We start from the raw sequence: 24,327 nt of genomic DNA, 5'->3' as shown, positions 1-24,327 counted from the left end.
GAATTTGCCAGGTGACATCATAGTTCAAACTACAAAGGAGGAGGGAGCAAAGCCCTTTGGTTATGATGTCACTGGCAAGCTCATCTAAATAAAAATATTAAGGACCTATCTGCTATGCGCTTTCAAGATAATAGGCATCCATAACAAGAAACACTACTACACGATTTTTAATATAGCACACATAAGACCCAAACATCTTGTTCCATTGGTCTCAAAAAGACAAGCGATAAATAAGCCATGGTTTCATTCATTCATTCATTTTCTATTGGAAAAGCCCTCTTTGTATGGATTTATCATTCTGCCTTAGGAAGTTATTTATATTGTATCTTGGGTAGCTTCTCTGTTTATCATCCTGCTTGGCCATATTACATATTTATCTATTGTTTGTAGAATCAGAATCACTGCCATCATAGATGGCTATACTGAAACAGAATCCCTAATCCCACAATATACCTAATAGTGATTTTATTATGTTATTAAGGAATACATTAAATTCATTATACAAATGTATCTGAAGAATCTCTTTATAAAAATTATTTTCCAAAAACTACACAAACCCCAAAATGCAGACAAATATTTTTAAGTTTTTAAATTTAAGACCCCTTACAAATAACACTATTGGGAAACCTACAGTTATTATTACTATTAAATAATGGCTTCATTCTCCTTTTCAGTGAAAGGAAGCTGTAAATCTTCGCCCTTATTTTGATGGCAAGAATGTTTAATTAAAAACAAAAGCAGAAATGAGTGCATCTAGAGAACTTCTGTGTAAAAGACCCTCAACCTTTAATATCAGCAAACCAGCAAGATACAAAATAAAATCACAAAGAAAAAAAAAACCCAAGCACAAGTCATGTCAGAATCTTTATTGGAAAAAGAAATCACAGCATCTCCATTATTATTCAAACACATTTAATAAACCAAGAGAAACAAGTAGCAAAGGGCACCGACATGTGACAAACTGTACAAAACCTCTAGGCTTGCAAGCAAAACCTGAGGGTGAGGAGCCCACGGCCCAGCTGTGAAGGTCCGAGGAGCCACCCTCACCCCTTTGTGGATAACCCACTCCCCCTCGGACCATTCAGTCACCCCTGAGAAAAATTGATTAAAAATGTGCAGAAACAAAGACACTTTTAAGAGAAGGTTAGCTCAACCTTGCTGTAACGGAACAATTGGGCCGCTGGGTTTCTCAACCAGGTACTGGTCCCCAGGGGCTAGCTAATGGTTTAAAAAAAACCTCAAGAGATGCACATCCCTCAGATGAAAACCCATCCCACTACTGGCTTCCTTCCTGCCTTTCATGGGGAAACAACATCTGTATTCATGCTCCAACTTTAGTTTCATCTCAACCACATAAAGGCAAATGCAAGGAAGAGCCCTGTTGCTAAGAAGGCAAAGTTACAACTGGTGGAGAACATGAAAGCCGATTCTTGAATTTAACAGGGTCTGAAGGTGGCTTCTCATCTTGAGAAAAGAACATCCCAAGTGGGTGAGCTAGAATAGTGTCTTGCTGTAGCTGGAATTCAAGCCCTTATATTAAGAAAGCAGAGAGCTTTCCCAATCCCTAATACTGTTTCTATCTCCAACTAAACTGCTCATCATTTCAGGAAGGGTCCCCCAAACCATAACTAGAAATATTTAATAAGGGAAGGAAAAGAGAAGGTAGTCATGTTCCAACAAAAAACTAGATTTGCTGAAAACCTCTCACAACTTGTCAGCAGCAAGTGGCCCTATTTATTTAGCAGAAACAGTTTTTTTCTGCATTTAGCTCAAATCTTGCTGTAACAGAGCAGCCTCATCTCAAATCTGATTTTATTCCAGATTTAAATGGAACTGTTTTCAATGACGCCTACATGTACAACAAAATAAAATTACTTTTACCAGTTCATTAACTTGACATCAGGCACTCTTCTAATGTGGCTTCCCCATGCATGGTGTTTCTGGTGATCATAACATAAATCAATGAGGTATTTGTTTTAGTTTACTAAAGCTACACAGTTAAGATCTGCTTCCAAGCAAACCTAACACTGCTACGTGCCCAGCAAGGTGGGGAGTGAGTTGGGTTAGGCCAAGTTGGAAATGGCAGCTATTCTTTGCAGCATCCTCTGGTTTTTTCTTTCAACTAGTTCATGCCACCACAATCTCCCTTCTTTGGAAGGAGAGATTATGAGGATACATCTGTGGTTCTTATACTTCCTCGCAACACACACACAAACACATCTGGTTATTTCTCAGCTGTGGACATACACTGACAACGGCTGAAAGAACAAGATACTCATAGATTTATGTACACATCACAGTGTTAGTTAAATCCAGCCATGACATACACTGTCTGACCATGCCAATACCAACACATTACAAACAGGAAGGATGAAGAAGGACAAGAAAGTTGCTTGAATTCCACAGAGTTTGAAGCTGGTTGAGTTTAGCAGCCAGAAGCTGACCTCAAGACCTTTGGTACAGTCTGTTGCTACAGGGACTGAACAATGCACATTATTCAAGCTCTAACCCATCAAAACATCAGTGGAGGTATGTTGGCAAAATGGTGGGGAAGCTCAGTGATATATGTACACAAATACTGGAGATTAATGGAGCAGGATAATTTGGTACCCTGTTAAATTTCATTTTAAAACATTTTTGCTTCATCTGCATTATATCTTCCATGCTTTCAGTAACCATTCACTATCCTATTTGTTCCCACTCCTTTTGTAACTAGGAAGAAATAAAAGGGGAAGCCTCATTACCACACACCATAAAACATGAAAAAGACACTGAGTGCAACTCTTTGCTGAGAAATTCCAAGCAAACCAATCGGAATATAAGGGATCCTACTCCGATCACTGACTAACATGGGAGCTTCAATTATTGCCTAGGGAAAACCAAAGCACTGCAGTTTCTTTGATACTTTGGTTCATTATGCTCAGAGCTTAATTCAAAGGCCCAGAAGCCAAAGTTGACTAACGAGAAACAAAGCCAGAATGTAAAGCAAATACTTCAGGAATTCCATTTACCAACAACTAGAAGGGACATTTCACTGATTAGGGATGGCACAAATTAATTGACAAAATCAGTAAGTCCCATTTGTCTAAGATTAGAATTCAGAGAGGCACAACATTGTTACTTCCATTCAAGGCATTCCAACAGAAAAAAAAATACAGAAGTTCACAAATCACTTTGGACAAGAAACATCACAATACTTTGGCAACTATCATCATTTTACACCTCCCTGCCCCCCCCCCCCCAACCTGTGCAATGGTCTTTAGTCATTTTGGGTGAGAGGACACAAAGAGGGATGAGAAATTTCAAGCACAGAATCATAATGTGTAAATAAGACTCTCTATCCCTGGATGTATTAGGTAAGAGTTGAGAACTAAAATAATTAGAGTACAAATGAAAACCTGCTTTAATGCAGGACATCAAGAGAACAAGGGAATAGTTTCATGCTATTGAAGACAAGGCAAAGCTGAACTTGGCAGGAACAAATCTTCCATATCAATGAACTATTTGAAATAACCCACATTCTAGCTTTGGTAAGAGAAATGGGGCATAAGCTTCCTTCTTTCCTCTCTTTTCACAGAGAATAAGAAACAATACGACAGAATCTAAATATCACAGGTAATTGGATACCTCAAAAGCATGAAGAATGCTGACCAAACTGCACTGCAAGGAATGCCTACAGTTAGATTTGTAGTGTTATCAGAAGAAAAAACCTTCAGCTAATACCACATCCCTCACTCAACTTTCTTATTTAACAGCTCTGAACCAGTAACATATTTTTTTAAAAAAGATTTGTGAGTGAACATGGAGGAAAAAATATTTAATTATTCATTTTCAAATCTATTTTCCCTGGACCTGAATGACTCTAACTAGGACAATTTTTCTAACTAAAGCATTAGAAATAGCAGTGTGAAACCAAAAGTCTGCTCTTTATCCAGGCCTGTGATGATATAAATATAAATATATATATATATATATCCCCCAAACATGAGTCAATGCCAAGACAGCAAGGAAAAAAAAAAGCAGAGCAAAGGCGCTCTCCAGCTGGAAGATTCTCTTCTTTTCTCTTAGCTTTCTGTGACTGGGGTGGGATGAGCCTTTGGTTTTTACCAGGATTTAATTCTCCACTGGCAGGACAGGCTCAGCTTTGCTTTGTGTTAGTTTTATTACTGTACAAAAGCAAGGTTGGATTGCAGGAGAAATGCTCAGCCCTGCTAAATTGCCCTTTTAACATCTGGGAGTTTTAAAGTTAGATGCTTGGATTACATCCGTGATCCTCGCTCCTGAAGAATCTGGGGAAAAAAAAGAGAAGCATTTCACTTGAGAAGTGTTTCTTACAACAATAAAAAAGAGAGCTGGAGAACATGCTACCTCTCTCAAGATCTGACGTACAGGCAAGTTTGTATAAGAACCTATCGTACTTCCAATCAGGGTGGATTTGATTTAAATCGAGTTGATTTAAATCACAATTTAAATCATGATTTAAATCACTAGTAAAAAGGCTTGATTTAAATCAACTCGATTTAAATCATAATTTTTAAAGAGCAACTGTCATCTCTGTTACTCCTTTGACCCACTGTTGACTCACCGATAGTCCCAGTGTTGCAGAACATACAGCCTCATGCTACATAACTAAGCTCCATTTCATGCTGAATAAACTAAATTATTTATGTATCTTAAATAGAAAACTATCTTACGATAGATTTTTACCCCAAAAGTTTTTTATTAAAATAAATTCGATTTAAGTCAAAAAAATCCGATTTAAATTAAAAAAAAATCTGATTTGATTTAAAAAAAAAAATCATTGATTTTTATCCACCCTGCTTCCAATACACTGATTCCAAGTCATCAAGAGGGTTTTTTGTATGTCACAGCTAGCATATTGTGAACAGAAATCCCAAATATTCAACAGAGTGTATCACAGTATTCCAACCAGGATATAGTTAAAATATATATTATTACAGCCTGATACTGGTATTTTAATCATACAAAAATACTAGCTTACTGTCAAAATTTGGGCATGCAGAAGGATACCTGAGTTTTGAATGCAAGCCTTCATGGGGAGTATACCCTGTAAAGCACAGGTTGCTTTGCTTTTCAAATCATCAGGAATACTTTGAATTAAACATCATTTTGTTTAACTAAACAGTTTAACAATGACATTTGTCATCAGTTTAGAATCATGGATTCTACCAGAAAAAAACTCTCAGTTTTCAATTATGTGCCAGCTTCCAAAACTGCTCGTCCAAAAATAAACAAAGCCACTATAAAACTGCCTCCAAATTCCATCCTAATCAGGAACTAAAAAAAAAAAAAAAAAAAAAAAAGAACTATATGCCAAGAGGGGGAACTGGAACCCTGAACAGCTTAAGCATATTTATATACAGATAGTCCTCATTTAGCAAGTTACTCCTTAACAGAAATTTCCTTTTCTGACCAATGTCGGCATTTAGGACAACCAAAGCTTTCAGAGTAAAACTGATTAAGGTCTGGTCAGTTTCAAGCAGCAGCTCCCAGCAATGGCAGAGTTCTAATCAACAAATTTAGGGTCACAGAGCTGTTTAAGGACATTTTAAAAAAGCTTTTTTAAATGAAGCAGCAAAAGAATGATTAGAAGTGGATTTTGGAAAGTTATAATGGATATGGGGATTTGAAATAAGATTTTGAAATTGATTGTGGAAATCCTTCCCATGGGACAGTCTTGTTTTAAATTCTGAAAGAAAGTACAATAGGATGGGAATTTGAACACTGGACATTAGAGGGAACAAGAGGGAACTATAGATTACAATTAAAGGAAAATAGCATTTAATTTTGGCTTACTAATATAGGATGGGACAAAATATTTTTAATACTGGACATATTCAAGGTTTTTTAGAATAATGGATCTATAAGATAATCTTAAAAGTATCTACCATTATAGATAGGTGGCTTTTAAGAGACATTGCAGAACAGGAGCAAGTTTTGTCAAGCAGGACTGGGATTGATTTGAGTTGATTTCAAAATGACAGCCTGCAAGATGATATGGAAAAAAAAGTTATACTGAATATACAAATAAAATTGGCTGTTTTAATAATTGAAAGGGATGTGCAACCTGCAAGCCAAAAGAATGTCTTCAATTACTTTCTAATATTGGATTTGCAAAATATTATCTGTTAAAATACTGAAAGAAATGAAAAGCAAACCAACTCTAGGACATTATCCAGACTAAAAATTATGATTAATGGACTTTTGCTGACCACAACTGAATTAAATGGTTGTAAGGGTCTGTTTATAGACATGAGATGCGATATGGGATGAAGTGATTTTTTGTAGTATTTTAAGAAAAGATAAGTTATTAAATTTGTTTATACTTGTTGCAACAAAGGGGAAAGTTATTTCATTATATATTTTTCCCCTCTGCAATATGTTTATTTTTTAATTTTCTATCTATATATTTTTCCTGTATTTTTAATTTTTATTCTTTTATCTTTTGTAGATTTTGTTTTCTGTTTAAATAGGTTTAATACAATTATTATAAAAATATCCACGTGTTATCTATTTTTATGCCATTTAATAAATAGGGAAAGGATTACAATCACAAAAGGCTTCTCACCTTTGCTTTCTCACTAGGCTCTATGACAATGCCATTGGTCGAATTATTGAGCTCTCTTGATACAACACAGAGAAATTCTGCCTGATCTTCATTTCCATAGTTGTATGAAGATCCAATACTAATTAACTGTTAAAAAGGAAATGATATGTTAAAAATAGCAATATAAGATGAACATAAAATCAGTCTTATAACAGAGAGTTACAGATTTGCAAGACAAGTACTTTTTAACTTCCTTTAACATTTAGGAGGTGAAAAAGCATGCTCATATTATGCCTTTGAACTCTATAAACAGTATGATGTACCATGTGACTTCCCTTTCAGATCAAAATACTAACAAATCTTCGGTTTTGTTAGGCAACTATATACAGGTATATCAGATATCAGGCCTTATAGGTCAATCACAGTATGTTTTATTAATTAATATTTTTTCAGAGAAGGTATTTAGGAATGTTTAAAGCTCATGCATCTAAAAGGGCATGTTTAGAAGTCAATAGCAACTAATATGATCACCAAATGTGATTCATATAATAAACTGTTTATAGGGCTCAACTTGGTACATACACCCTGTACATGTTGATTTTATTTGCAGAAACAGCACCAATCACTTCCATATTAATTACTCTCTCATTCTTCTACTATTATTTAAGCAATATGGTATCATTCTACAAAATCAATATTATTTAAAATAAAGAAAACAATTATGTGGCTAGGAGCTCCAGAGATAGCTGGGTAAAACACAAAATTTTAGGACTATTCCATGCTGGTAGGGTGAATAGCTGCTCATGTATCCTAACATTAAAAATATATAGAACCAGGCTTTGCAGATTTAGCCATAGCTGCAGCATCAGCCATTCATGTAATACCAGTCATTAACACCTTCGAATAAATGGAATAAATGTATCTTTTCCTGAGATCGTGTGGCAGCTGTGGAGGGCTGCTTTATGAAGTTCCTGACAGATGCTACATATGTTCTTCTTTATGATTTTAATCATATTTTTCTCCTTGAAGTCAGATCTTTGTGCAGCTCTAACAACAATCACAAAAACAGAAACTCAGCAGTTATAGACAGCCATGGTGACGCAGTAGTTAGAATGTAGTACTACAGGCTAATTCACTGCTCACTCCAGGAGTTCGATTCTGCACGGCCCAAGGTTGATTCAGCCTTCCAGCCTTCCGAGGTTGGTAAAATGAGGACCCAGTTTGTTGGGGGCAATATACTTACTCTGCAAACCGCTTAGAGAGGGCTGTAAAGCACTGTGAAGCGGTATATAAGTCTTATTGTTATTGCTATAGCAAATTGAAACAAAATCAGGAGAATGTTTTAGATTGTAGGGGACAGAACTTTCAATAGTATCTGCACATTATCAAGACTGGTAAAGAATAATTTGACTACATGTATTAAACAGGAGTCAATACACTTTTATTTTGTCTTTCCATAAAGTAGATAAAAGTGTAACTTGGAAGACATGAACGAAATGAACCTTTTCAGTATTCTGAATTCTACCACAGGCAACTCAATTCAACTTTGCAACGCAAATTATCTGGCTTTCAATAAGACACAGAAGATAGGGATCATCACTGAATGTATGGTGGTTGAGTTAAGAATGCTGTATCAGAGGGATGAGAGTAGATCATTATGTGTCTTTTCCTAGGACATTGCTCAGTGACAAGACCCATTGTACTAGAATGCAATAGTGAAGACTACTGTCTTGAAAGATCCATTTTTTTGTGCTATGAAATCCTCTAAGGATAGTTATTATACTAGTTCTAATCAGGAAAAAAGTTGTCTGTTTCATTAAGGAGTAATTACACCTAATAATCAGGGGGTGCAGCAGGTAAGTGGTTAAGACGCTAGGCTTGTCAACTAGAAATTTGGCAAGTTTTAAACCTAAGTACTGCATGATGGAGTGAGCTTCAGTTACTTGCCCCAGCTCCTGCCAATTTAGCAGTAAATACAGGCAGATAAATAGGTACCACTTTGATGGGAAGATAACAGCGTTCCATGCGCCTTCAGCATATAGTCATGCCTGCCATATGACCACATAAGGGTCTTTGGAAAATGCTGGCTCTTCAGCTGTGAATTGGAGAGAAGCATCACCTCCTAAAGTCGGACACAACTGGCAGGGGAAACCTTTACCCTTTTTATGCCTAATAATCAGACTACAATATAGAATTTGTGTACGATGTATACTTATGAGAATTCAAGACTGGCACAAACTGATAGTACTAATCAACTGTTACAGTAAAATTAAGAAAAGAATGCAAAGATGACTAAAAATCAGGCTTCTGCAAACAACAGGCATATTTCCACCAGCGTCATTTGTTAGTGAGATGAGCAGCATATAAATATAATAAATAAACAAACAAGCAAAAGGACATAATATATCCAGTAAATTGGCCCAACTTCTAAATCTGTTAACAAATACCTGTTCAAATTTCCATCCATCAGACATAGTAGACACCATCTGGGTGAGTTCTTCTTCTTGGCACTGCAGAACTCGGTAAACATGCTTGACAGGTCCCTGGATTAAAAGAGGGAAACTAATAAGTTAAAAATCAGGATTGTACGTTCTCTAAATAATAGTATATTATTGAAATGATGGTAGTACTATTACTATTATATTAAGATGGAGGAGGCTCATAAAAACAAACATTTGTAAAAGTGTCTTTTTAAAAAGCATGCTTCTAGCCACCATAGTCGTTAAAAGCTAGAAAGGGAAAGTAGGATGTTTTTGTGAAAGACTTCAGAAACCAATAATATCTCATGAAGGAGAATTCCTATGACATGGCTCTTATGCCACAGGGAACACACAAGCCTACCGCATCAAATGGTAACATATGTTAGGACACAAGGGACACAATATATTTATTTTCTTTCTAATGTGAATTACTTGAGAAGTTCTGCTTTCATTGTCTCGTATTCGCTCTTTCACCAGCCTCACTAGAGATGCAATGTTGTAAAATTCAGCTTCTTCCAGGACACCTAGGAATAAGATGCAGAACATGGCTTCAGCATTTGTAAGAAGGAAAGGTTGCTATACATCTGTGTTAACTATAAAATCTCTTGATCAGAAAGCTTTCAGATCTGATCTTGCTGCATGTCTGGAACTGGGGAATATATACAATTTATAATTTAATTCAGGACATTCTGTATTTGAAAAGTTGGGTGCCACAACTCAGCTTTTTTATTGTCCAAAAGGCCACCAAGGAACGCCCAGAGATGTTATGATGCTAATGTAAAGAGTCCAGCTGAATTTTTTCAGCTTGTGTTTCTAAAAATCTAAGAATGTGGATGGAAACACGAATCCTCTCAGAGACAGATCCTTAAGCTACCAAAATATTGAAAAATATGCTTTTCAGCCCTGTAGAGATTTTAAAGATGGGAACAAGAAGCATCCCAGAGGCAAAACTGCACTGGTTATTTGATTATCTTAGTGCAAAGTTCTTTTTTTTTAATTAGCTTTATTTAGCTTAACTTTTACAGCAAGAAGTAGAAAAAAGAAAAAAGAGGAAGAGAGGTAGATTTTTAAAAAATCAACAGGCAATATAACAGCAAAACAAAAACAAGGAGAAAACTCTACAGATATATATTGCATTTTCATTAAATGTCTAACCAGTTTCTGGTTTGTATGTTAAAATATCATGATCTTTAACATTACAAAATGTCATAAAATCTATACCAAAGGATAAATTATTGAGTTATTTTTTTAAATGGAAGATAAAATTGCCTTTTTAAAAATACGTATCTCTTGAAACAAATCCTTAATATCAGAAATATTTTCCAATTACTCAAAATAATTCTTGTTGCCAAATTCTAAAGGCTCTCTAGTCTCCAACACTAAAGGCTGCAAATATGTCATATGGCAGCCAAATGACATTCACGAGCTGTGAACTTATTTAACTCAACAAATAATCTGGAAAACAACAAAATGATATCAAAAATTTTTGTTAGGTACAATTCAAACAAAACTGAATGAAGATCAAGAAACACCTTGTGAATAAAATTCCTTATGGCGATAACCTGGAGATTCAAGAAGTTTTCTCTTTTGATTCTCTTTATGAAAAGAAGCTTGTTTTTATAGGCTATGTTCCATTGGAAAGCAAATGCTAATATAATAGTCCCTAAAATAATGCTCTAAAGAAAGCACTATTAAGGATACTCCCTGCATGGTCATAAATACATGCCTATTTGAACAAGCTGATTTTGCACTGATTTTCCACAGTGCAATCTGAGTAACATAGACTTTCTAATATATTTTAAAGACACACAGATCATGAAATCAATGAGATTAAATACACTTAATTCTGGGCTCAGGCAAGACCAACCTCTATTAATACTACTACCGTAATTAAATTTGTATGCTGCCCAACTCTCAGCAACTCTGGATGGAATTAAACATCCCTTACTTTCAAAAGAGATTTATACATTTGTCAAAGTTGTGTTTTTCTTACCTTCTTCTGCCAATTCCTTGTTTATTATGAGTTTTCCATGCCGGAGGTAGTTCAGGATTGGACCAAAGTATGTGGGATCCCTATCAATGAGATATGCCCCCGTTTCATCCTGTAAGGAGATATAATGTTATATCTGTTATACTCTGCTGCTAAAGAAAGATATTCCAGTGGCATTCAGACATTTGGACATGGAACCAACTGTCATGAATCTGAGAATATGGTTCTCTGGGAAAGGAGCCAAATTCTTGCATCAGTGGATATCTTCTACATTTGCTTGTGTTGTGATTCTGTGACATAATTATTTTAAAAAAAATAGGCTATTGCCTATGTACTTTAGCTGTATCTAATTAACTAGAAAATTGTGTGTTTATTTATTTGGAATAATCTGCTCTTAATTATGTCACAAGCTTTTCCCCAAATTAAATTAATGCACAAGAAAAAATAAACATAATTGTACTGATTATTATTACTATATCCTTAGGAAAGATTTTTATCATTTGAGCTATAAATTACATCAGCATTTTTGGCAGCCTAAAAATATTCTTCACAAAGATAAATCCAGAACATTTATTTATTTTTATTTATTGGCTCAAACTTAAGAAAACTCATTAAAGCTACACATACTTCGCAATGTATCCTACTGAACTCAGTGGACCTACTTAGCTAATGATCTTGGAGAGACTGACCTCAAAACTCCATTAATGTAAACATGCAATCTGTAAGATTTTGTACAGCTTATTTCTTGTGAAAACAGTTGATCTCATGGGGACTTACTGAGTAAACATGCAAGAACTCTTATCACTTGGAAGTATAAAGACCACAAATCTGATAGCTCTCTATAAACTATTACAACTTTTTACTATTATCTAAAGCATTGTATTTAAAATTAAATTCTAAGGAACACAATTATGTAAGGTTTTTTATAGGACATTTAGAATCCACTGCACTGACATTATAAGTGATTTTATGCTAAAGCAACCACTCTAAATTATACTTTATCTTGGCACACAGCTTTAAGTACTGGAGAAAGAAGTTGCTTTGTATACAGATATTGATTTTTTAAAACCATTACTTATTTTATCGATGTAAAACTGAAAAGCTGTATGAGATAAAAAATTAGATCTCAATACAGTTTATAATTTATCGGGTCTGTGGGCAAGGAACTGAATATGCTTTTTGACAGCTCTGAATAAAATAAGAGCAAGGCTTCTTATAGAACAGCTTTTGGAAATAAGGCTGTGTTCCCCTTTCTAGTGCTTAGAGTTAAAGTATCTTTTTGACATCCATAACTTTAAATGAGTTTATGCTACTTTTCCCATATGTATGGTTAAGATTAATTTCAGCAAATATTATGGCTATATTGGCAACAAAAGCACTTGCTAAGAAGAGGTAAGATGGGATAAGAAAAGTAGAATGGGGGAGGCACTGAACTGGCAATCAGAATCCCTCCTCACTTCAACCCTTCCCGCGGAACAAGGAAAAATTAGCAAGTGGAACCAATGGGATTTTGGAGAGCTTTTAATAAATAAAGCTCTCCTCTACAAGCAATAAGGCTGAATTCAAATTTAATGCATTTGCATTCAATACTCTTGATTCTGAAAGAGCTAAAAAAAAAATACATTATTTATGCATGTTATAAATACATAACATTTATAAATATGTGTATGCATTTTTTAAATAAACCATTTCTACTTACATTCATTACACCAAGATAAATAGACTAAATTCAAGTTATTTACTGACAATACCTTCATTGTTGAAGTGTTTGATTACAGACTAATATTCACATTTAAGAAATAAGACTGGTTGAGAGGAAAAAGACAGTGTTTTTAATAGTCTTCTGTATTCAAGCTAAACCTAAACTTTAAATAGAATGCTAAACATCCTGATTTACAGCCATAATGATTAAACCAAGTCGTTACAAACCACATCATAGCTTAAATGCTGTGAGTGCAATCATATTAACATACTGTGTTCTATAAATCCGTATTGCTTATTAACAATGGCTCAGCATCTTCTGCAAACACCATCAATACAGAAAAGAATAGCACAGCAAATCAAGGATGTGTGTGTTTATGTGTGTGTGTCTATATGCGCAAAGAACTAATGCCCCATTTTTAAATGCAGTCTAGAAGTGCCACTGGGCTGTACATCCCTTGTCCTCCTCTCCTGCGTTTTCATTAGAAGATACTTAAAGGCTAAAATCTATGGTTATGGTTAAAACTGGAGTTCTGCAAGGAACTTGGCCTGCTTCTAGAAATATGACTACTCAATTACACCAGACCTGCAGGAGGGGCGGCTATGTAGTGAAAACTAAAGGCAGTCCTCGACTTACAACCTCTCATTTAGTGACCATTCAAAATTAAACGGCACTGAAAAAAGTGACTTATGACCATTTTTTTCCACAGTTACCACCTTTGCAGCATCCCCATGATCATGTGATCAAAATTCAGACGCTTGGCAACTGGTTCATACTTATGACCGCTGCAGCGTCCCAGGGGTCATGCGTTTTTCATTTTTGCGACCTTCTGACAAGCGAAGTCAATGGGGAAGGCAGATGCACTTAACAACCAGGTTTTTACTAACTTGTCAACTGTGGTGATTCACTGATCAACCGTGGCAAGAAAGGTCGTAAAATGGAGTCAAATTGACTTAACAAATTTCTCACGTATAACAAGGTAACCTGGGGGATTGTGGTCGTAAATCGAGGACCACCGGGAGATGCCACGCCCGTCATCCTGGGTGTGGCGGCCTACAGGCAAAAGGGAGGGGGGCGATTTTAGGGCCCGGCGGCCGCCGCCGCGCCCTCTCACCTTGTCCGAGCCTAGTTCGGGCCCTTCTTGGCAGCAGAGGCGGCAGAGGAACGACTTGGGCTCTCGGCAGAGGGTCTGGCGGGTGCTCACGAAGTAAGTGCCGCCCACGTTGAGCCGGACCCACTTGGAGCCGCCGCCGCCGCCACTCCCCGCCGCGGCTTTCTCGGGCGGCGGAGGCTCCGGGCTGCGCGCTGGACAGGCGGGAGCCGCAGCTGGCCGAGGACTCGGCGGCCCCGAGATCGGGAGCGGGCTGGGCGTGCGGCCTCGTGGCGGCCCCTCCCCAGCCACCAACTCCGCCATGCTCGGCTACGGCTTCTCCCCTAGGTGGGTGGGCAGACGGTAGTCCCTTTTTTTGTTTTGTTTTGTTTTTAGTCAGCGGTCCGGGCGGAAAGGCTGCAGCTGCTCTGGTCGAGGCTCGATAGCCATCCCCTCAGTCCCCGCTGACAGGGAACGCCGGACTTCCGGGATGAAGAATCTCTTCCGGGTCATCCAGCGCTCTCCGAGTCGAATGACTGCGTTTGACCCCGGCTTCGTTCCAGGCGTCCCGCCCTTAAAGGGAATCGGAAGGAGTAAATCGGAGCAGTAGAGATGGAAATAACAGTCGGAAAGATGGTCGAGAGACACCGGAAGGAAATACATAGGCAGCCGTGCCATAAACCCCAACCGTTTAGACCGGCGCTTCTTGATTTGCAGTGGACGATCCTAATTAATTTCTTAGTGGAACAAACACTTTTCGAAGCCAAAGGCCCTTTCTCTTTCGGAGGCGACGTTTAGAAACTGCCCTGCCAGTTTGCTTCATGGAGAAGAGAGAAAATCATTTTAATACAATTTGCACCGTCCTTTCGAGAGGGAAAAAGAGAACTTTACTATATACCTGCTGTGCAATTGCAGGGGCGGCGTTGGGGATTGGGGGTGGATAGAGGTGGCTAAAAAGATGGAGTGGGTTTTGCAGAAGCCCTCCACAGAAGTTTTGGTTATTCCCCTTCCTCCCAATAGCATTTTCATATTATGATCTTACTTCTAATAAAACTTTCTTAAGAGCAATCACTTACTAGTCGTCATCGATGAAATGTAACAGGGCAGAGACCCGATTTTGCGGCAGAAATTAAAGAGTAGAAGATGGAGATTTGGTCGTGTCTAGAGATGATGGGTTGGCTAATATAAGCACACAGTTCTGCGAAGGCAGAAATAGAAGGCACAAGTAGTCCTTGATTTACAACAGTTCGGTTAGTGACTGTTCAAAGTGACAACGGCACTGAAAAATGTGACTTCTGACCGGTTTCCAGCATCCCCATGGTCATATGATTATAATTCAGATACTTGGCAACTGGGTTCATATTTATGACTCTTGCTGTGCCCCAGGGGGTCATATATAGCCATCTTTTGCGACGACCTGACAGTCAATGGGGAAACCAGATTCACTTAAAAACTGGGTGACTAATTTATGAACTGCAGTGATTCCCTTAGCAACTCTGGTAAGAAAAGGTCGCAAAAGGGGGCAAAACTCACTTAACAATAGAAATTTGGGGCTCAATTGTGGTGGTATAAGTCGAGGATTGCCTGTATTTTAAGGGGACTTGTGGGGATTACAGGTTTACTTGCCAAAGCACCTGGAGAGTCCAAAACTTCAATTTGCATTAAGGTTCAACTGCTTTGCCCCCTGAAGCCACCACCACCTCCGAGCCTGCATGAAGGGAAGTTCGCCCCCATCGCCTCTGACTACTCCATTACGAAATAAATAAATAACTTTGTTTTCATTGTACGTGTATACCCCTACAATGAAATTCACTTACAACGAAATTCACTTAACACCCAAAGACCAGGTCCAACACACATAACAATCCCCAAACACACTCCCCACCCACCACAATTCCCCACCCCTAAACCACCCAAGCATCTACACAACAGACCAAGTAATACGGTACTTTGCCTTGTCCCAAAGGTGCTTTTTTTCCCCCCAAGAGGCACCTGGACTTTCTGATTTTTTTTCTTGAAGACGTTTCGCTTCTCATCCAAGAAGCTTCTTCAGCTGCAAATCAACTCTTCTTGGATGAGAAGCGAGACGTCTTCAAAGAAAAATGACAAAAGTCCAGTTGCCTCTTGGAAAAGCACCTTTGGGACAACCAGGACCTGGATGATGACTGAGAATCTCCATAGATGGGTAGTTTGCCTTTGCTCGCTGTCTAGAGCAGGGGTCTCCAACCTTGGCAACTTTATGACCTGCGGACTTCAACTCCCATAATTCCTCAGCCAGCTGAGGAATTCTGGGAGTTGGAGTCTACAGGATTTAACGTTGCCAAGGTTGGAGACGCCTGCTCTAGAGGAGAGCAGGCTGCGCTCTTGCCTTTTGCTCCCTCTAGGAGACGGCGAGGGCCGCCCTCTTTCCGGAGAGAGTCGTCCCGATTGGGCCCGTTGCTCTCTGTCAAGCTTTGGTTCCGGGAGCCTTTTCCGGCGGTGGAATTACCGGGGTGGCTGAAGGTGAGGATCCCGATGTCCTTTGGGAGGGTGGTTAGTCTTGCAATAATCCCTGATTGTTAACCGGCTTTCCTCTTCGATCTTTTTGCCTGTAATGATTCTCATTTCGTTCTGGCGCGGGTCGGGGTGGTTTGATGGCGCCTCCAAGGACAGACATTTGCTCTCCAGCATGGTTTCCACTTCAGCTAGGAAAATAGATGCTAAAATAAAGAAAAAAAATCGCTGGCTGTTTTGTTTGGGATAATTATGGAAAAAATATATGAAAAAAATTATGAAAAAAAACCCCACATTGCTTAATATCTTGGAGCAAACGATCCTGTTAGTATCAGCTTTTTTAAAAAGCTAGAGGTCTTTTTAAAAAATGGAATCGACGCTGCATGATTTTGAAACATCTCCAACCAATTTTTTTGTGTTTTTTTTTCCTTCGAGTCCTTGTTGACTTTTGGCGACTTGGCCAGAGATTCCAGAAGTGGTTTGCTATTGCTTCCTTCCCAGGGCAGAGAGAAAGTTGACTGGGCTCCCCTACCTAAAAAGTGGGACTAGAACTCACACAGTTTCCTGGTTTCTAGCCTGGTGCCTGAACCACTATTACACCAAACACCAGATTTACTTCTGAATAAATCTATGTTGTATTTTAGTTCTTGATTTCATATGGTTGAACATTTCTGTTTAAAAATTGTCCATTGTCTGCTTCCTTCATACCTCACTTGCTATGTTATTTTCTTGTCTATTTTCTTTCTTCCTTACCCTCTGTCTCTTTCCATTTTCTAGGTGACAGCAATGGCTGGCCGCAAGGTTGCTCTGAAAGCAATAGATTGGGCAGCATTTGCTGAACGAGTACCAATTAATCAGAAATCTCTGTTTAATGCTTTAAAATCACGTAGCGATGCTATTGCAGCCAAGTGAGTATATTTCTTCGTTTGTAAAGAGCACCATGGAAAGAAAAGGAGTGATTAAACCAAATATCTTTGTGATTGGTGGATGAATCAATGGCATTATTTGGATTACATTATTAAATACACGTTGCTGAACTGTTCATTTGCTTCTTATATCAGTGCAATAAAAGACATACTTTTAAGGCAGAGATTTATTGAAATGGGCATGCTTTCAGATCTAGTAAAATCTTTAGGCAGAACTGTTCCTTTGATTTTAGTATTAAATTTAATTTAAATAAAGAGTTAAATAGCTAAATAACAAGACTATATTGATTGCCTCTCAGTCATTGTTAGTAAATATGATTACACCAGGTATGGGAAATGTTGGTACAGACAGTAATCCATCCCACAGATCTTTAAATATAACATTCTTTGTTATCAAGTTTTTATCTTGATAGCAAAGAGAGTATCCAAACATTTGTTTGACCTTTCTTGTTGTGAAAATCAAGAATGAAAAATGACTTTAGAAGAAGGAATAGTCTGAAGCATCCAGTAGTTTTGATGTTCTTTTATGTATCTAAATAGGCTTGCGTCTTTGCCAGAGACACCACCAGCCATTGACTGGACTTTCTACAAGACTACAGTTGCGAACCCTGCCCTAGTGGATGAATTTGAAAAGAAGGTGAGGCGCTTTTAAATTTTGGGGGGTGGGGGTTGAGGTGTATTCTATTGGATGCAGAAGAGACTTGGCAGTTTATAAACACCAATAAAAATGCAATAAAACTTTCACAGTAAAAAGATGAAAAACGAAAGACTATACAGTGTTACTCAAGTTGATAGCACCAATTCATCCCTCTCAACTACTTTGAAATACCCCCATTTCTTTTTTTTAACAATTTAGAGAAAGCAAGTAGAGTGGGGAGCAAATCAAATCTATGGGAGGATGCTATTCCAAAGAGCTTCCACAGAGATGTGGCTATGAGCCTTCATATTTCCACCTGGCAAAAGTTGGGACTCACAAGCAGGTTCTTTGGAGATGTTCAAGTCTGGCAGTTCAAAACTGGGTGGAAAAAGTGCTTCTATAAGTATTCTCATCCCAAGTTATGTAGTACTTTGAATTGTACTCAGGAGCTAATGGGAAACTAGTTCACGATCTAAAGCACAGTACTGCACTCATGTCAAAGCCTAAAGCAAAGTACTGTACTCATATCAAGGAACTGTCAGCGCCAAGCCACTGAAGCTTTCAAGGATATTCAGACGTAAATTTGTGTGTAAAGTGGGGTGTAGCTATTTAGATAAGAGGATGTGGCCATGAATCACTATTGCAAGATCTTGTTCTAAGTAGGGATGCAACTACTGTAGCAGCTGAAGCTAGGCAAAGGCTCTACTCATCATGGCTTCCGAGTAGTAGTTGGGAAGACCCTGCTTACCTAGAATTCTGATCATGTATGGTCCTCACTTATTGACTGGTTAGTCTTTGGGTTATCACAGTAACTGGGACCGTCAGGATTGCCATCACTAAGCAATGTGGTGATGTGATGTCATGCTTAAGGACTGAATCATTTAATGACAGAAATTCTGGTCCCAAAAGCTGTTGTAAGCCTAGGACTACTTGTACCAATATTCAGGTCATAACAATGGTAATCCAGAAGAGTGACCTATACTGTCTTAATATCATACCTTGATCTAAAACCTCACAGAAAAAGGTCCTCAAGGGTGCTCTGTTGGTATATCCAGACTAGAATCTCAATAATCTTCTCTAAAAAAGTAAGATTAGACATAGAGCAATAGTTGTCAAATGTAGCCTTTTCGAGTATGCCAGCACCACCCTCTTCCTAAGACACACATTGACACATTGACCTCCTCTCAATTTCCGAAAGAAGCTAGAGGGGCGATAGATGCTCATGTGGGGCATGGCAGATGAGAGTACCCTATCCATTTTAATAGCATTCAGGAGCCAGGAGTCTACATAACATGACACAACATTACTGCAGTCATCTCAGGGAATTTTCCCTATGAAGAGCCAAGATTTATGCAAATCTGAGCAATTTCATTGACAAAGTGTTGGGCTAATTGGTCACACAGCCAGGCAGAGATCCAGCTGTAGTCCCTTCCGAAGAAGGGAATTGACTTCTCTAACCTGAGTGCCAGATGACAGGCTGCCTAATGTAATAAGGGAGGAAAAACCACCCAAAACACTCTGAATCTCTAAATCTGGTGAAATTTAACCATAATTCTTGTAAAATAATGTGTGAGAACACTGCATTTATTATTAGACTTACGATATCACAAGTTTTTCACTTTTTAAAATTAGCCTTAGTGCCTTACTGTCTCTTCTTGTAAATTGACCGCTGTCCTTGGGCAATGTCAACTAAATTTTAAAATTACAAAATCTCTCTCTCAGCAAAATGGCAACTATTTTGGGGGTTTTTGCCCACTGGATAACTCCTAAACTTTGAAACTGGCTGTGGTTCAGGGAACTAACGGGGCGGAGATGGGTGTGAGCTACTAGAATAAGGAGGTTTGATTGAGATTTTTTGTGCTTATTCTATTAAATTAGGTATGTCTAATACATGGCCCCTGGGCCACATGCGACCATGGACACCAAGCAAGGTGGCCCTACAAGATCTTAAACTTATCATGTGATTTTAGTGATATTTGTACACATTAACCATATTATATATTTTATATGTGGCCCAAGACAATTCCTCTTCACTCAGTACAGCCCAGGCAAGCCAAAAGGTTGGTTGCCCATACATTAAATCTCATAAAGTGGTGCATTTTTTTCTAGGAGATAATGTGTAAATGAGCCCGGTTCTTTTGTCAGATATTTAAGGTTAGTCTGCAATAGATATTTGGAACGAGAATTTAGATCTTATGGTTGAAAGGTACATACAACAGGACAATAAATGTACAAGAGCCTAATCCAATAATATTGGAAACTATGTACTTTACTACTGAATTAGAAATATAGATAGAAGGAAGAAGGTACATATGGTATGCATAGATTTGGAAACCAAAAGCTATGCATTTCATTCATTATTTCCTCAATTTTCACAGTTTAAGGCACTGCAGATTCCTATGCCTGCGGATACCGAAACAGCTAAAATAAACGCCCAAGAAAAGGAGTCTGTAAGTGTTCCGCTATCCTGTTACTGTTTTTTTCATTGCACATCAATGGTGTTTGCAGAGGTGTCTGCTTGGCATTTTAACAGATCGCTCCTGGCCTAATTTTTACTTTTGGTGCCATTAGTTAAATTATACTGAACATCATTCCCTGCTTCCCACATTCCATCTGCTTATGGATTTCTGCCTTTAGTAATTTCTCTGCTAGAATCGTGGCACTGACAATGGCCAATTTTAACTACAAGAGTTGCAGGCCTTACATTGTCTGGAAGAATAAGCTGAAGACCTTCCATTTCTTCCTCCTTAAGAGTAAAAGTTGGAAATAATAAATAGTATTTATGAGGTACAAAGTAGAAAATCAGAACATGAATGCAGAAATAAGGGAGAGGAACAATTTCCTTATTTGGGAAATACTATAAAGTTCACTTGTGCTGCATGTATTTTATATGTAATTATCTATTCTAAATAGCAGTGACTTAGTTGATTTTTAGAGCAATTATGGAATCATCCATTTCCTATTGCACTCATAAGATACAGCCTATGGAATGGATGGATATTTGAGAAATCTGGTAGCTGAACTGTCAATCTCAAAAAGGAAGGATAAAGATTATGAGAATTAACTATATCCAATATGTATTTTATTTACACATGGATATTTATTTGCAGGGCACATGTAAATCTGTGCCACTGTAATTCTGGTATTGTTGACTTTATTATTGGCTATAAAGTTCAGACTACCCATATTTTACAGAATACACACTGTTCTTATGCTGGTGCAGGAGAATGAACCTTTTTCTTCTTCTTCTTGTGCCATATCCGTCATCGGACGTTGGTGATCATGTTGGCAATCCTCTTTTTGTCACCAGCTGTAAGAAAAAGTGCTGCTGAGTTTTGTCCAAACCAGTCCCTAAGGTTTTGAAGCCATGATGTTCTTCTGCCTGGACCTCGTTTGCCTTCAATCTTTCCTTGGAGGATTAAGTGAAGGATGCCGTATTTTTCTGGGTATCACATCACATGTCCAAAATATTCTAACTTTAAAATGAACCTACCTATTCAATTTTCTAGGAATGTATTTTCAACTACTGCATTTTGCTGGCCTATTATAGACATATTCCAAATTTTAAAATACATTCAACATTCTTATCATTTCTTACTATTATTTTATGAACTAATAATCAAAATGTATAACAAGAACAAGTTCTAATGGATTATAAAACCAACCAAATGCAGAGTTCCTGATGCTTTCTCAGCATGGAGTAAGTGAAAAGTTCTGATGATGGAATCTCCAAAAAATCCAAAGCCGCCTACTACATTTGTGCCCGCCATGCTCTTAAAACCTTCTTTTTCCAGCAAGCCGGGCTGGCCTAACACTTTTTAAAATGTTTTTAATTGTCTGTTATTGTTTTTAATCATGGGGCCAAATTTATATATATCTTTTAAATTGTATTTTAATGTTTGTAGTTTATGTTTTTACTTGGCTGTTCACCGCCCTGAGTCCTCAGGGAGAAGGGTGGTATACAAATTAAAAAAAAAAAAAATTGTGTCAGGAGCACCAAAGCACTTCCGGGTTGAAAGGATTGAATGGTGACATTACTGTTGCCCGGGAGATGCCCAGTTGGGAGCTCCTTTCATGTCCCCATTAAGTTGGCCGCTGATGTGGTACCCATCTATCTATTTGTGGTCTCTTGCTTTTGAATTTCTGGTTCAGAAAGAGCTGCAGCATGTATGTCGGAAGCTCAACCTGTCCTGTGGCAGCAACCAGCTCTTGAACATGAGCCTGCCAATTGTCATCCCAGTACTCCAACCTTGTGAGACACCGCCCTCCTACATTCAAAACCGTTTTTTGACTCCTACAAGCAGGCCAGTTTTCAGGGACAGTTAGGTTATTGTTATGCATCCTTTGCTGAGCCCCAAAATTTCCATTGCTAAGCATGGCAGATCTTAAGCGAATTTTGTCCCATTTTACAACCTTTCTTCCCACCGTTAAATGAATCAGTGCTGTTGTTAAGTTAGTAACACAGTTATTAAGTAAAACTAGCTTCCTCATTGATTTTGCTTGTCAGATGGTGGCAAAAGATGATCACATGATTCCGGACACTGCAGCTGTCATAAATACAGTGTCCAAATTTTGATCAGGTGATCACGGGGATGCTGCAATGTTCGTAAGTGTGAAAAACAATCACAAGTCATTGTTTTCAGTACCATTCGAACAGTCACTAAATGAATGGTTGTAAGTCGAGTATTACTTGTATTTCTTTTTTCTCACAAACAGTAAAAGGGATGCTACATCAGCCTGTTGTATATTTCATATTGCCAGTGTATCTAGGGGTGTTTTCGATACTGTGTATCCAAAGTATTTGCTAAAATACTGAATCCTGCCCATCAATTCATTTTCCCTGCTCCCTGTCAAAGAAATATAGCAATAGCACTTAGACTTATATACTGCTTTACAGCACTTTACAGCGCTTTACAGCCAACTCTAAGCGGTTTACAGAGTCAGCTTACTGCCCCCAACAATTTGGGTCCTCATTTTACCCACCTCAAAAAGATGGAAGGCTGAGACAACCTTGAGCCTGGTGAGATTTGAACTGCCAAATTGCAGGCAGCCAGAAGTAAAAAAAAATAGCCTGCAGTACTGCACTCTAACCACTGCGCCACGTTACGCTTATATGGACTGGAGAGGCATTGGGAAGCATGTCTTGTGATCAGATCCATTCAGGCCTCTGCTCCCATAAGTAAACATATGGGAGCTATCCACGGATAGCTTCTCTGGAACCAAAGTTGCTCATAATGTTGCTATCTCTTCTTTCAGGATAAGACTGCTGCTGACTTCGTACAGGCTTCTAAAGCCCGCATTGTTGAATATGAGGAGGAGGTGAGCTAGCAATTTTAATTATACAAAAGGATCTTGACATTATATTTTATTTTCTCCTAATAATTTCTGTCCTGCTGGTTTTCAGCATTTCTCTTTATCATGTGTTGGTAATTATGGTGGTTCTTTTTTTTTTCTCTTAAGCTTCAGGAACTGAGAAACATGATACCTTTTGAAAATATGGTATACGACGATCTACCTGAAAAATTTAAGGATCCTACATTTGATCCAATAAAATATCCTCATTGGCCACACAAGCTTGGTTCTGACTTATAAACACTGGCTGTTGGAAAGCATTGTGCAACATCAATTCTTCTTCATGAGTCTATTAAATAAAGTAATTGCACATGAGCCTTCGAAATCTGCCTCTTTTTTTCTAAGAATCCTGCAATTTAGCTTATTACTACTAAGATTGTATGGGATTGTTGCCTCTAACTAACATTCTTATTACACTGTTGTAAAAGTTGGAGTATTTCAGTTTTTGGTTTGGATTTGATTTAATGTTATATATCCTGGAATTAATAATATTGGATTTGTTCAAATATGAATTATGATGTGTTAAAAAGCCAAATGTGCTTATATAAAACTCAACATTTTATGGATGAATGCTTTAACCCTTTGAATATTTACCTTGCAATGTTAGGCATTTTTAAGTATGGTACAGATCACAAAGACTGCATTAGTTTTTCTTACAGAAATATGTTTTATTGTACATAATTAAATTCCTATTCCTTATTCCTTATGCTTATTCTATGCTTGTTTCTATTTTTCTTAGGAGAGAAAAATCTTATCTTATTCTACTATTGTATTTAATCTATTAATTTTTTGTCCTTGTTCCTATGTCTTTGTTTTGTACCATTATTTTCCAGCTTAATTATTTCTTAGCTCTTTAAATATCCCCCCCTCCCCGTGCGATCCTTGGCTCTTATAGATCAGTGATCACCAACTGGTGGTCTGTGGACCACTGGTGGTCCACAAGAAAATTTTGGTGGTCGGCAGAAAAATTATTTGCATTTTTTATATTGCACTAAATCAGGGGTCCTCAATCTACAGCCCCTGGGCTGGATATGTGCAATGAACGTTTGTGTTGCTGCAGAGAGTCTCCCCCTTCAGGGTGTTTTTGTG

The 24,327-nt window shown here is 37.9% G+C and overlaps 2 protein-coding genes across 3 annotated transcripts; one reads left to right on the top strand and one right to left on the bottom strand.

Annotated features, from left to right (window-relative positions):
- Positions 1-851: 851 nt before the first annotated feature.
- Positions 852-14,406, bottom strand: KCTD2 (potassium channel tetramerization domain containing 2). The gene is made up of 6 exons (XM_034408693.3): positions 13,855-14,406; positions 11,042-11,150; positions 9,481-9,572; positions 9,016-9,111; positions 6,590-6,715; positions 852-4,289 (listed from the first exon to the last, which is right to left on the bottom strand). Exons 1-6 carry the CDS (start codon positions 14,152-14,154, stop codon positions 4,260-4,262), a joined length of 753 nt encoding a protein of 250 aa, XP_034264584.1. The 5' UTR covers positions 14,155-14,406; the 3' UTR covers positions 852-4,259.
- A 1,733-nt stretch (positions 14,407-16,139) lies between these two features.
- ATP5PD (ATP synthase peripheral stalk subunit d) lies at positions 16,140-23,553 on the top strand. Of its 2 annotated transcripts, none has more exons than XM_034408694.3 (6): positions 16,140-16,332; positions 17,101-17,231; positions 17,790-17,886; positions 20,265-20,336; positions 23,143-23,205; positions 23,347-23,553. In XM_034408694.3, exons 2-6 carry the CDS (start codon positions 17,110-17,112, stop codon positions 23,476-23,478), a joined length of 486 nt encoding a protein of 161 aa, XP_034264585.2. In that variant the 5' UTR covers positions 16,140-16,332; positions 17,101-17,109; the 3' UTR covers positions 23,479-23,553. The 2 variants fall into 2 exon arrangements, with proteins under 2 accessions (XP_034264585.2, XP_034264586.2); XM_034408695.3 differs by lacking the exon at positions 16,140-16,332 and adding an exon at positions 16,341-16,420.
- The last annotated feature ends 774 nt before the right edge of the window (positions 23,554-24,327 follow it).

This window comes from Pantherophis guttatus, chromosome 2, assembly GCF_059756535.1.
Source record: "Pantherophis guttatus breed Tessera chromosome 2, ASM5975653v1, whole genome shotgun sequence".
NCBI classification, from domain to species: domain Eukaryota; kingdom Metazoa; phylum Chordata; class Lepidosauria; order Squamata; family Colubridae; genus Pantherophis; species Pantherophis guttatus.
The sequence above is the reverse complement of the archived record's forward strand: the minus strand, read 5'-3'. Positions and strand labels throughout refer to the sequence as shown.

What these genes read in the sequence shown, in the direction of transcription:
- KCTD2 (XM_034408693.3), bottom strand. Translation starts at nt 14,154, where the DNA reads ATGGCGGAGTTGGTGGCTGGGGAGGGGCCGCCACGAGGCCGCACGCCC. An exon ending in CAAGGAATTGGCAGAAGAAG is followed by an intron (nt 9,573 to 11,041) that starts GTAAGAAAAACA and finishes TCTTATTCCTAG; the next exon opens with GTGTCCTGGAAGAAGCTGAA. An exon ending in ATGGATGGAAATTTGAACAG is followed by an intron (nt 6,716 to 9,015) that starts GTATTTGTTAAC and finishes CCTTTTTAACAG; the next exon opens with TTAATTAGTATTGGATCTTC.
- ATP5PD (XM_034408694.3), top strand. Translation starts at nt 17,110, where the DNA reads ATGGCTGGCCGCAAGGTTGCTCTGAAAGCAATAGATTGGGCAGCATTT. An exon ending in TGGATGAATTTGAAAAGAAG is followed by an intron (nt 17,887 to 20,264) that starts GTGAGGCGCTTT and finishes CAATTTTCACAG; the next exon opens with TTTAAGGCACTGCAGATTCC. An exon ending in ACGCCCAAGAAAAGGAGTCT is followed by an intron (nt 20,337 to 23,142) that starts GTAAGTGTTCCG and finishes CTCTTCTTTCAG; the next exon opens with GATAAGACTGCTGCTGACTT.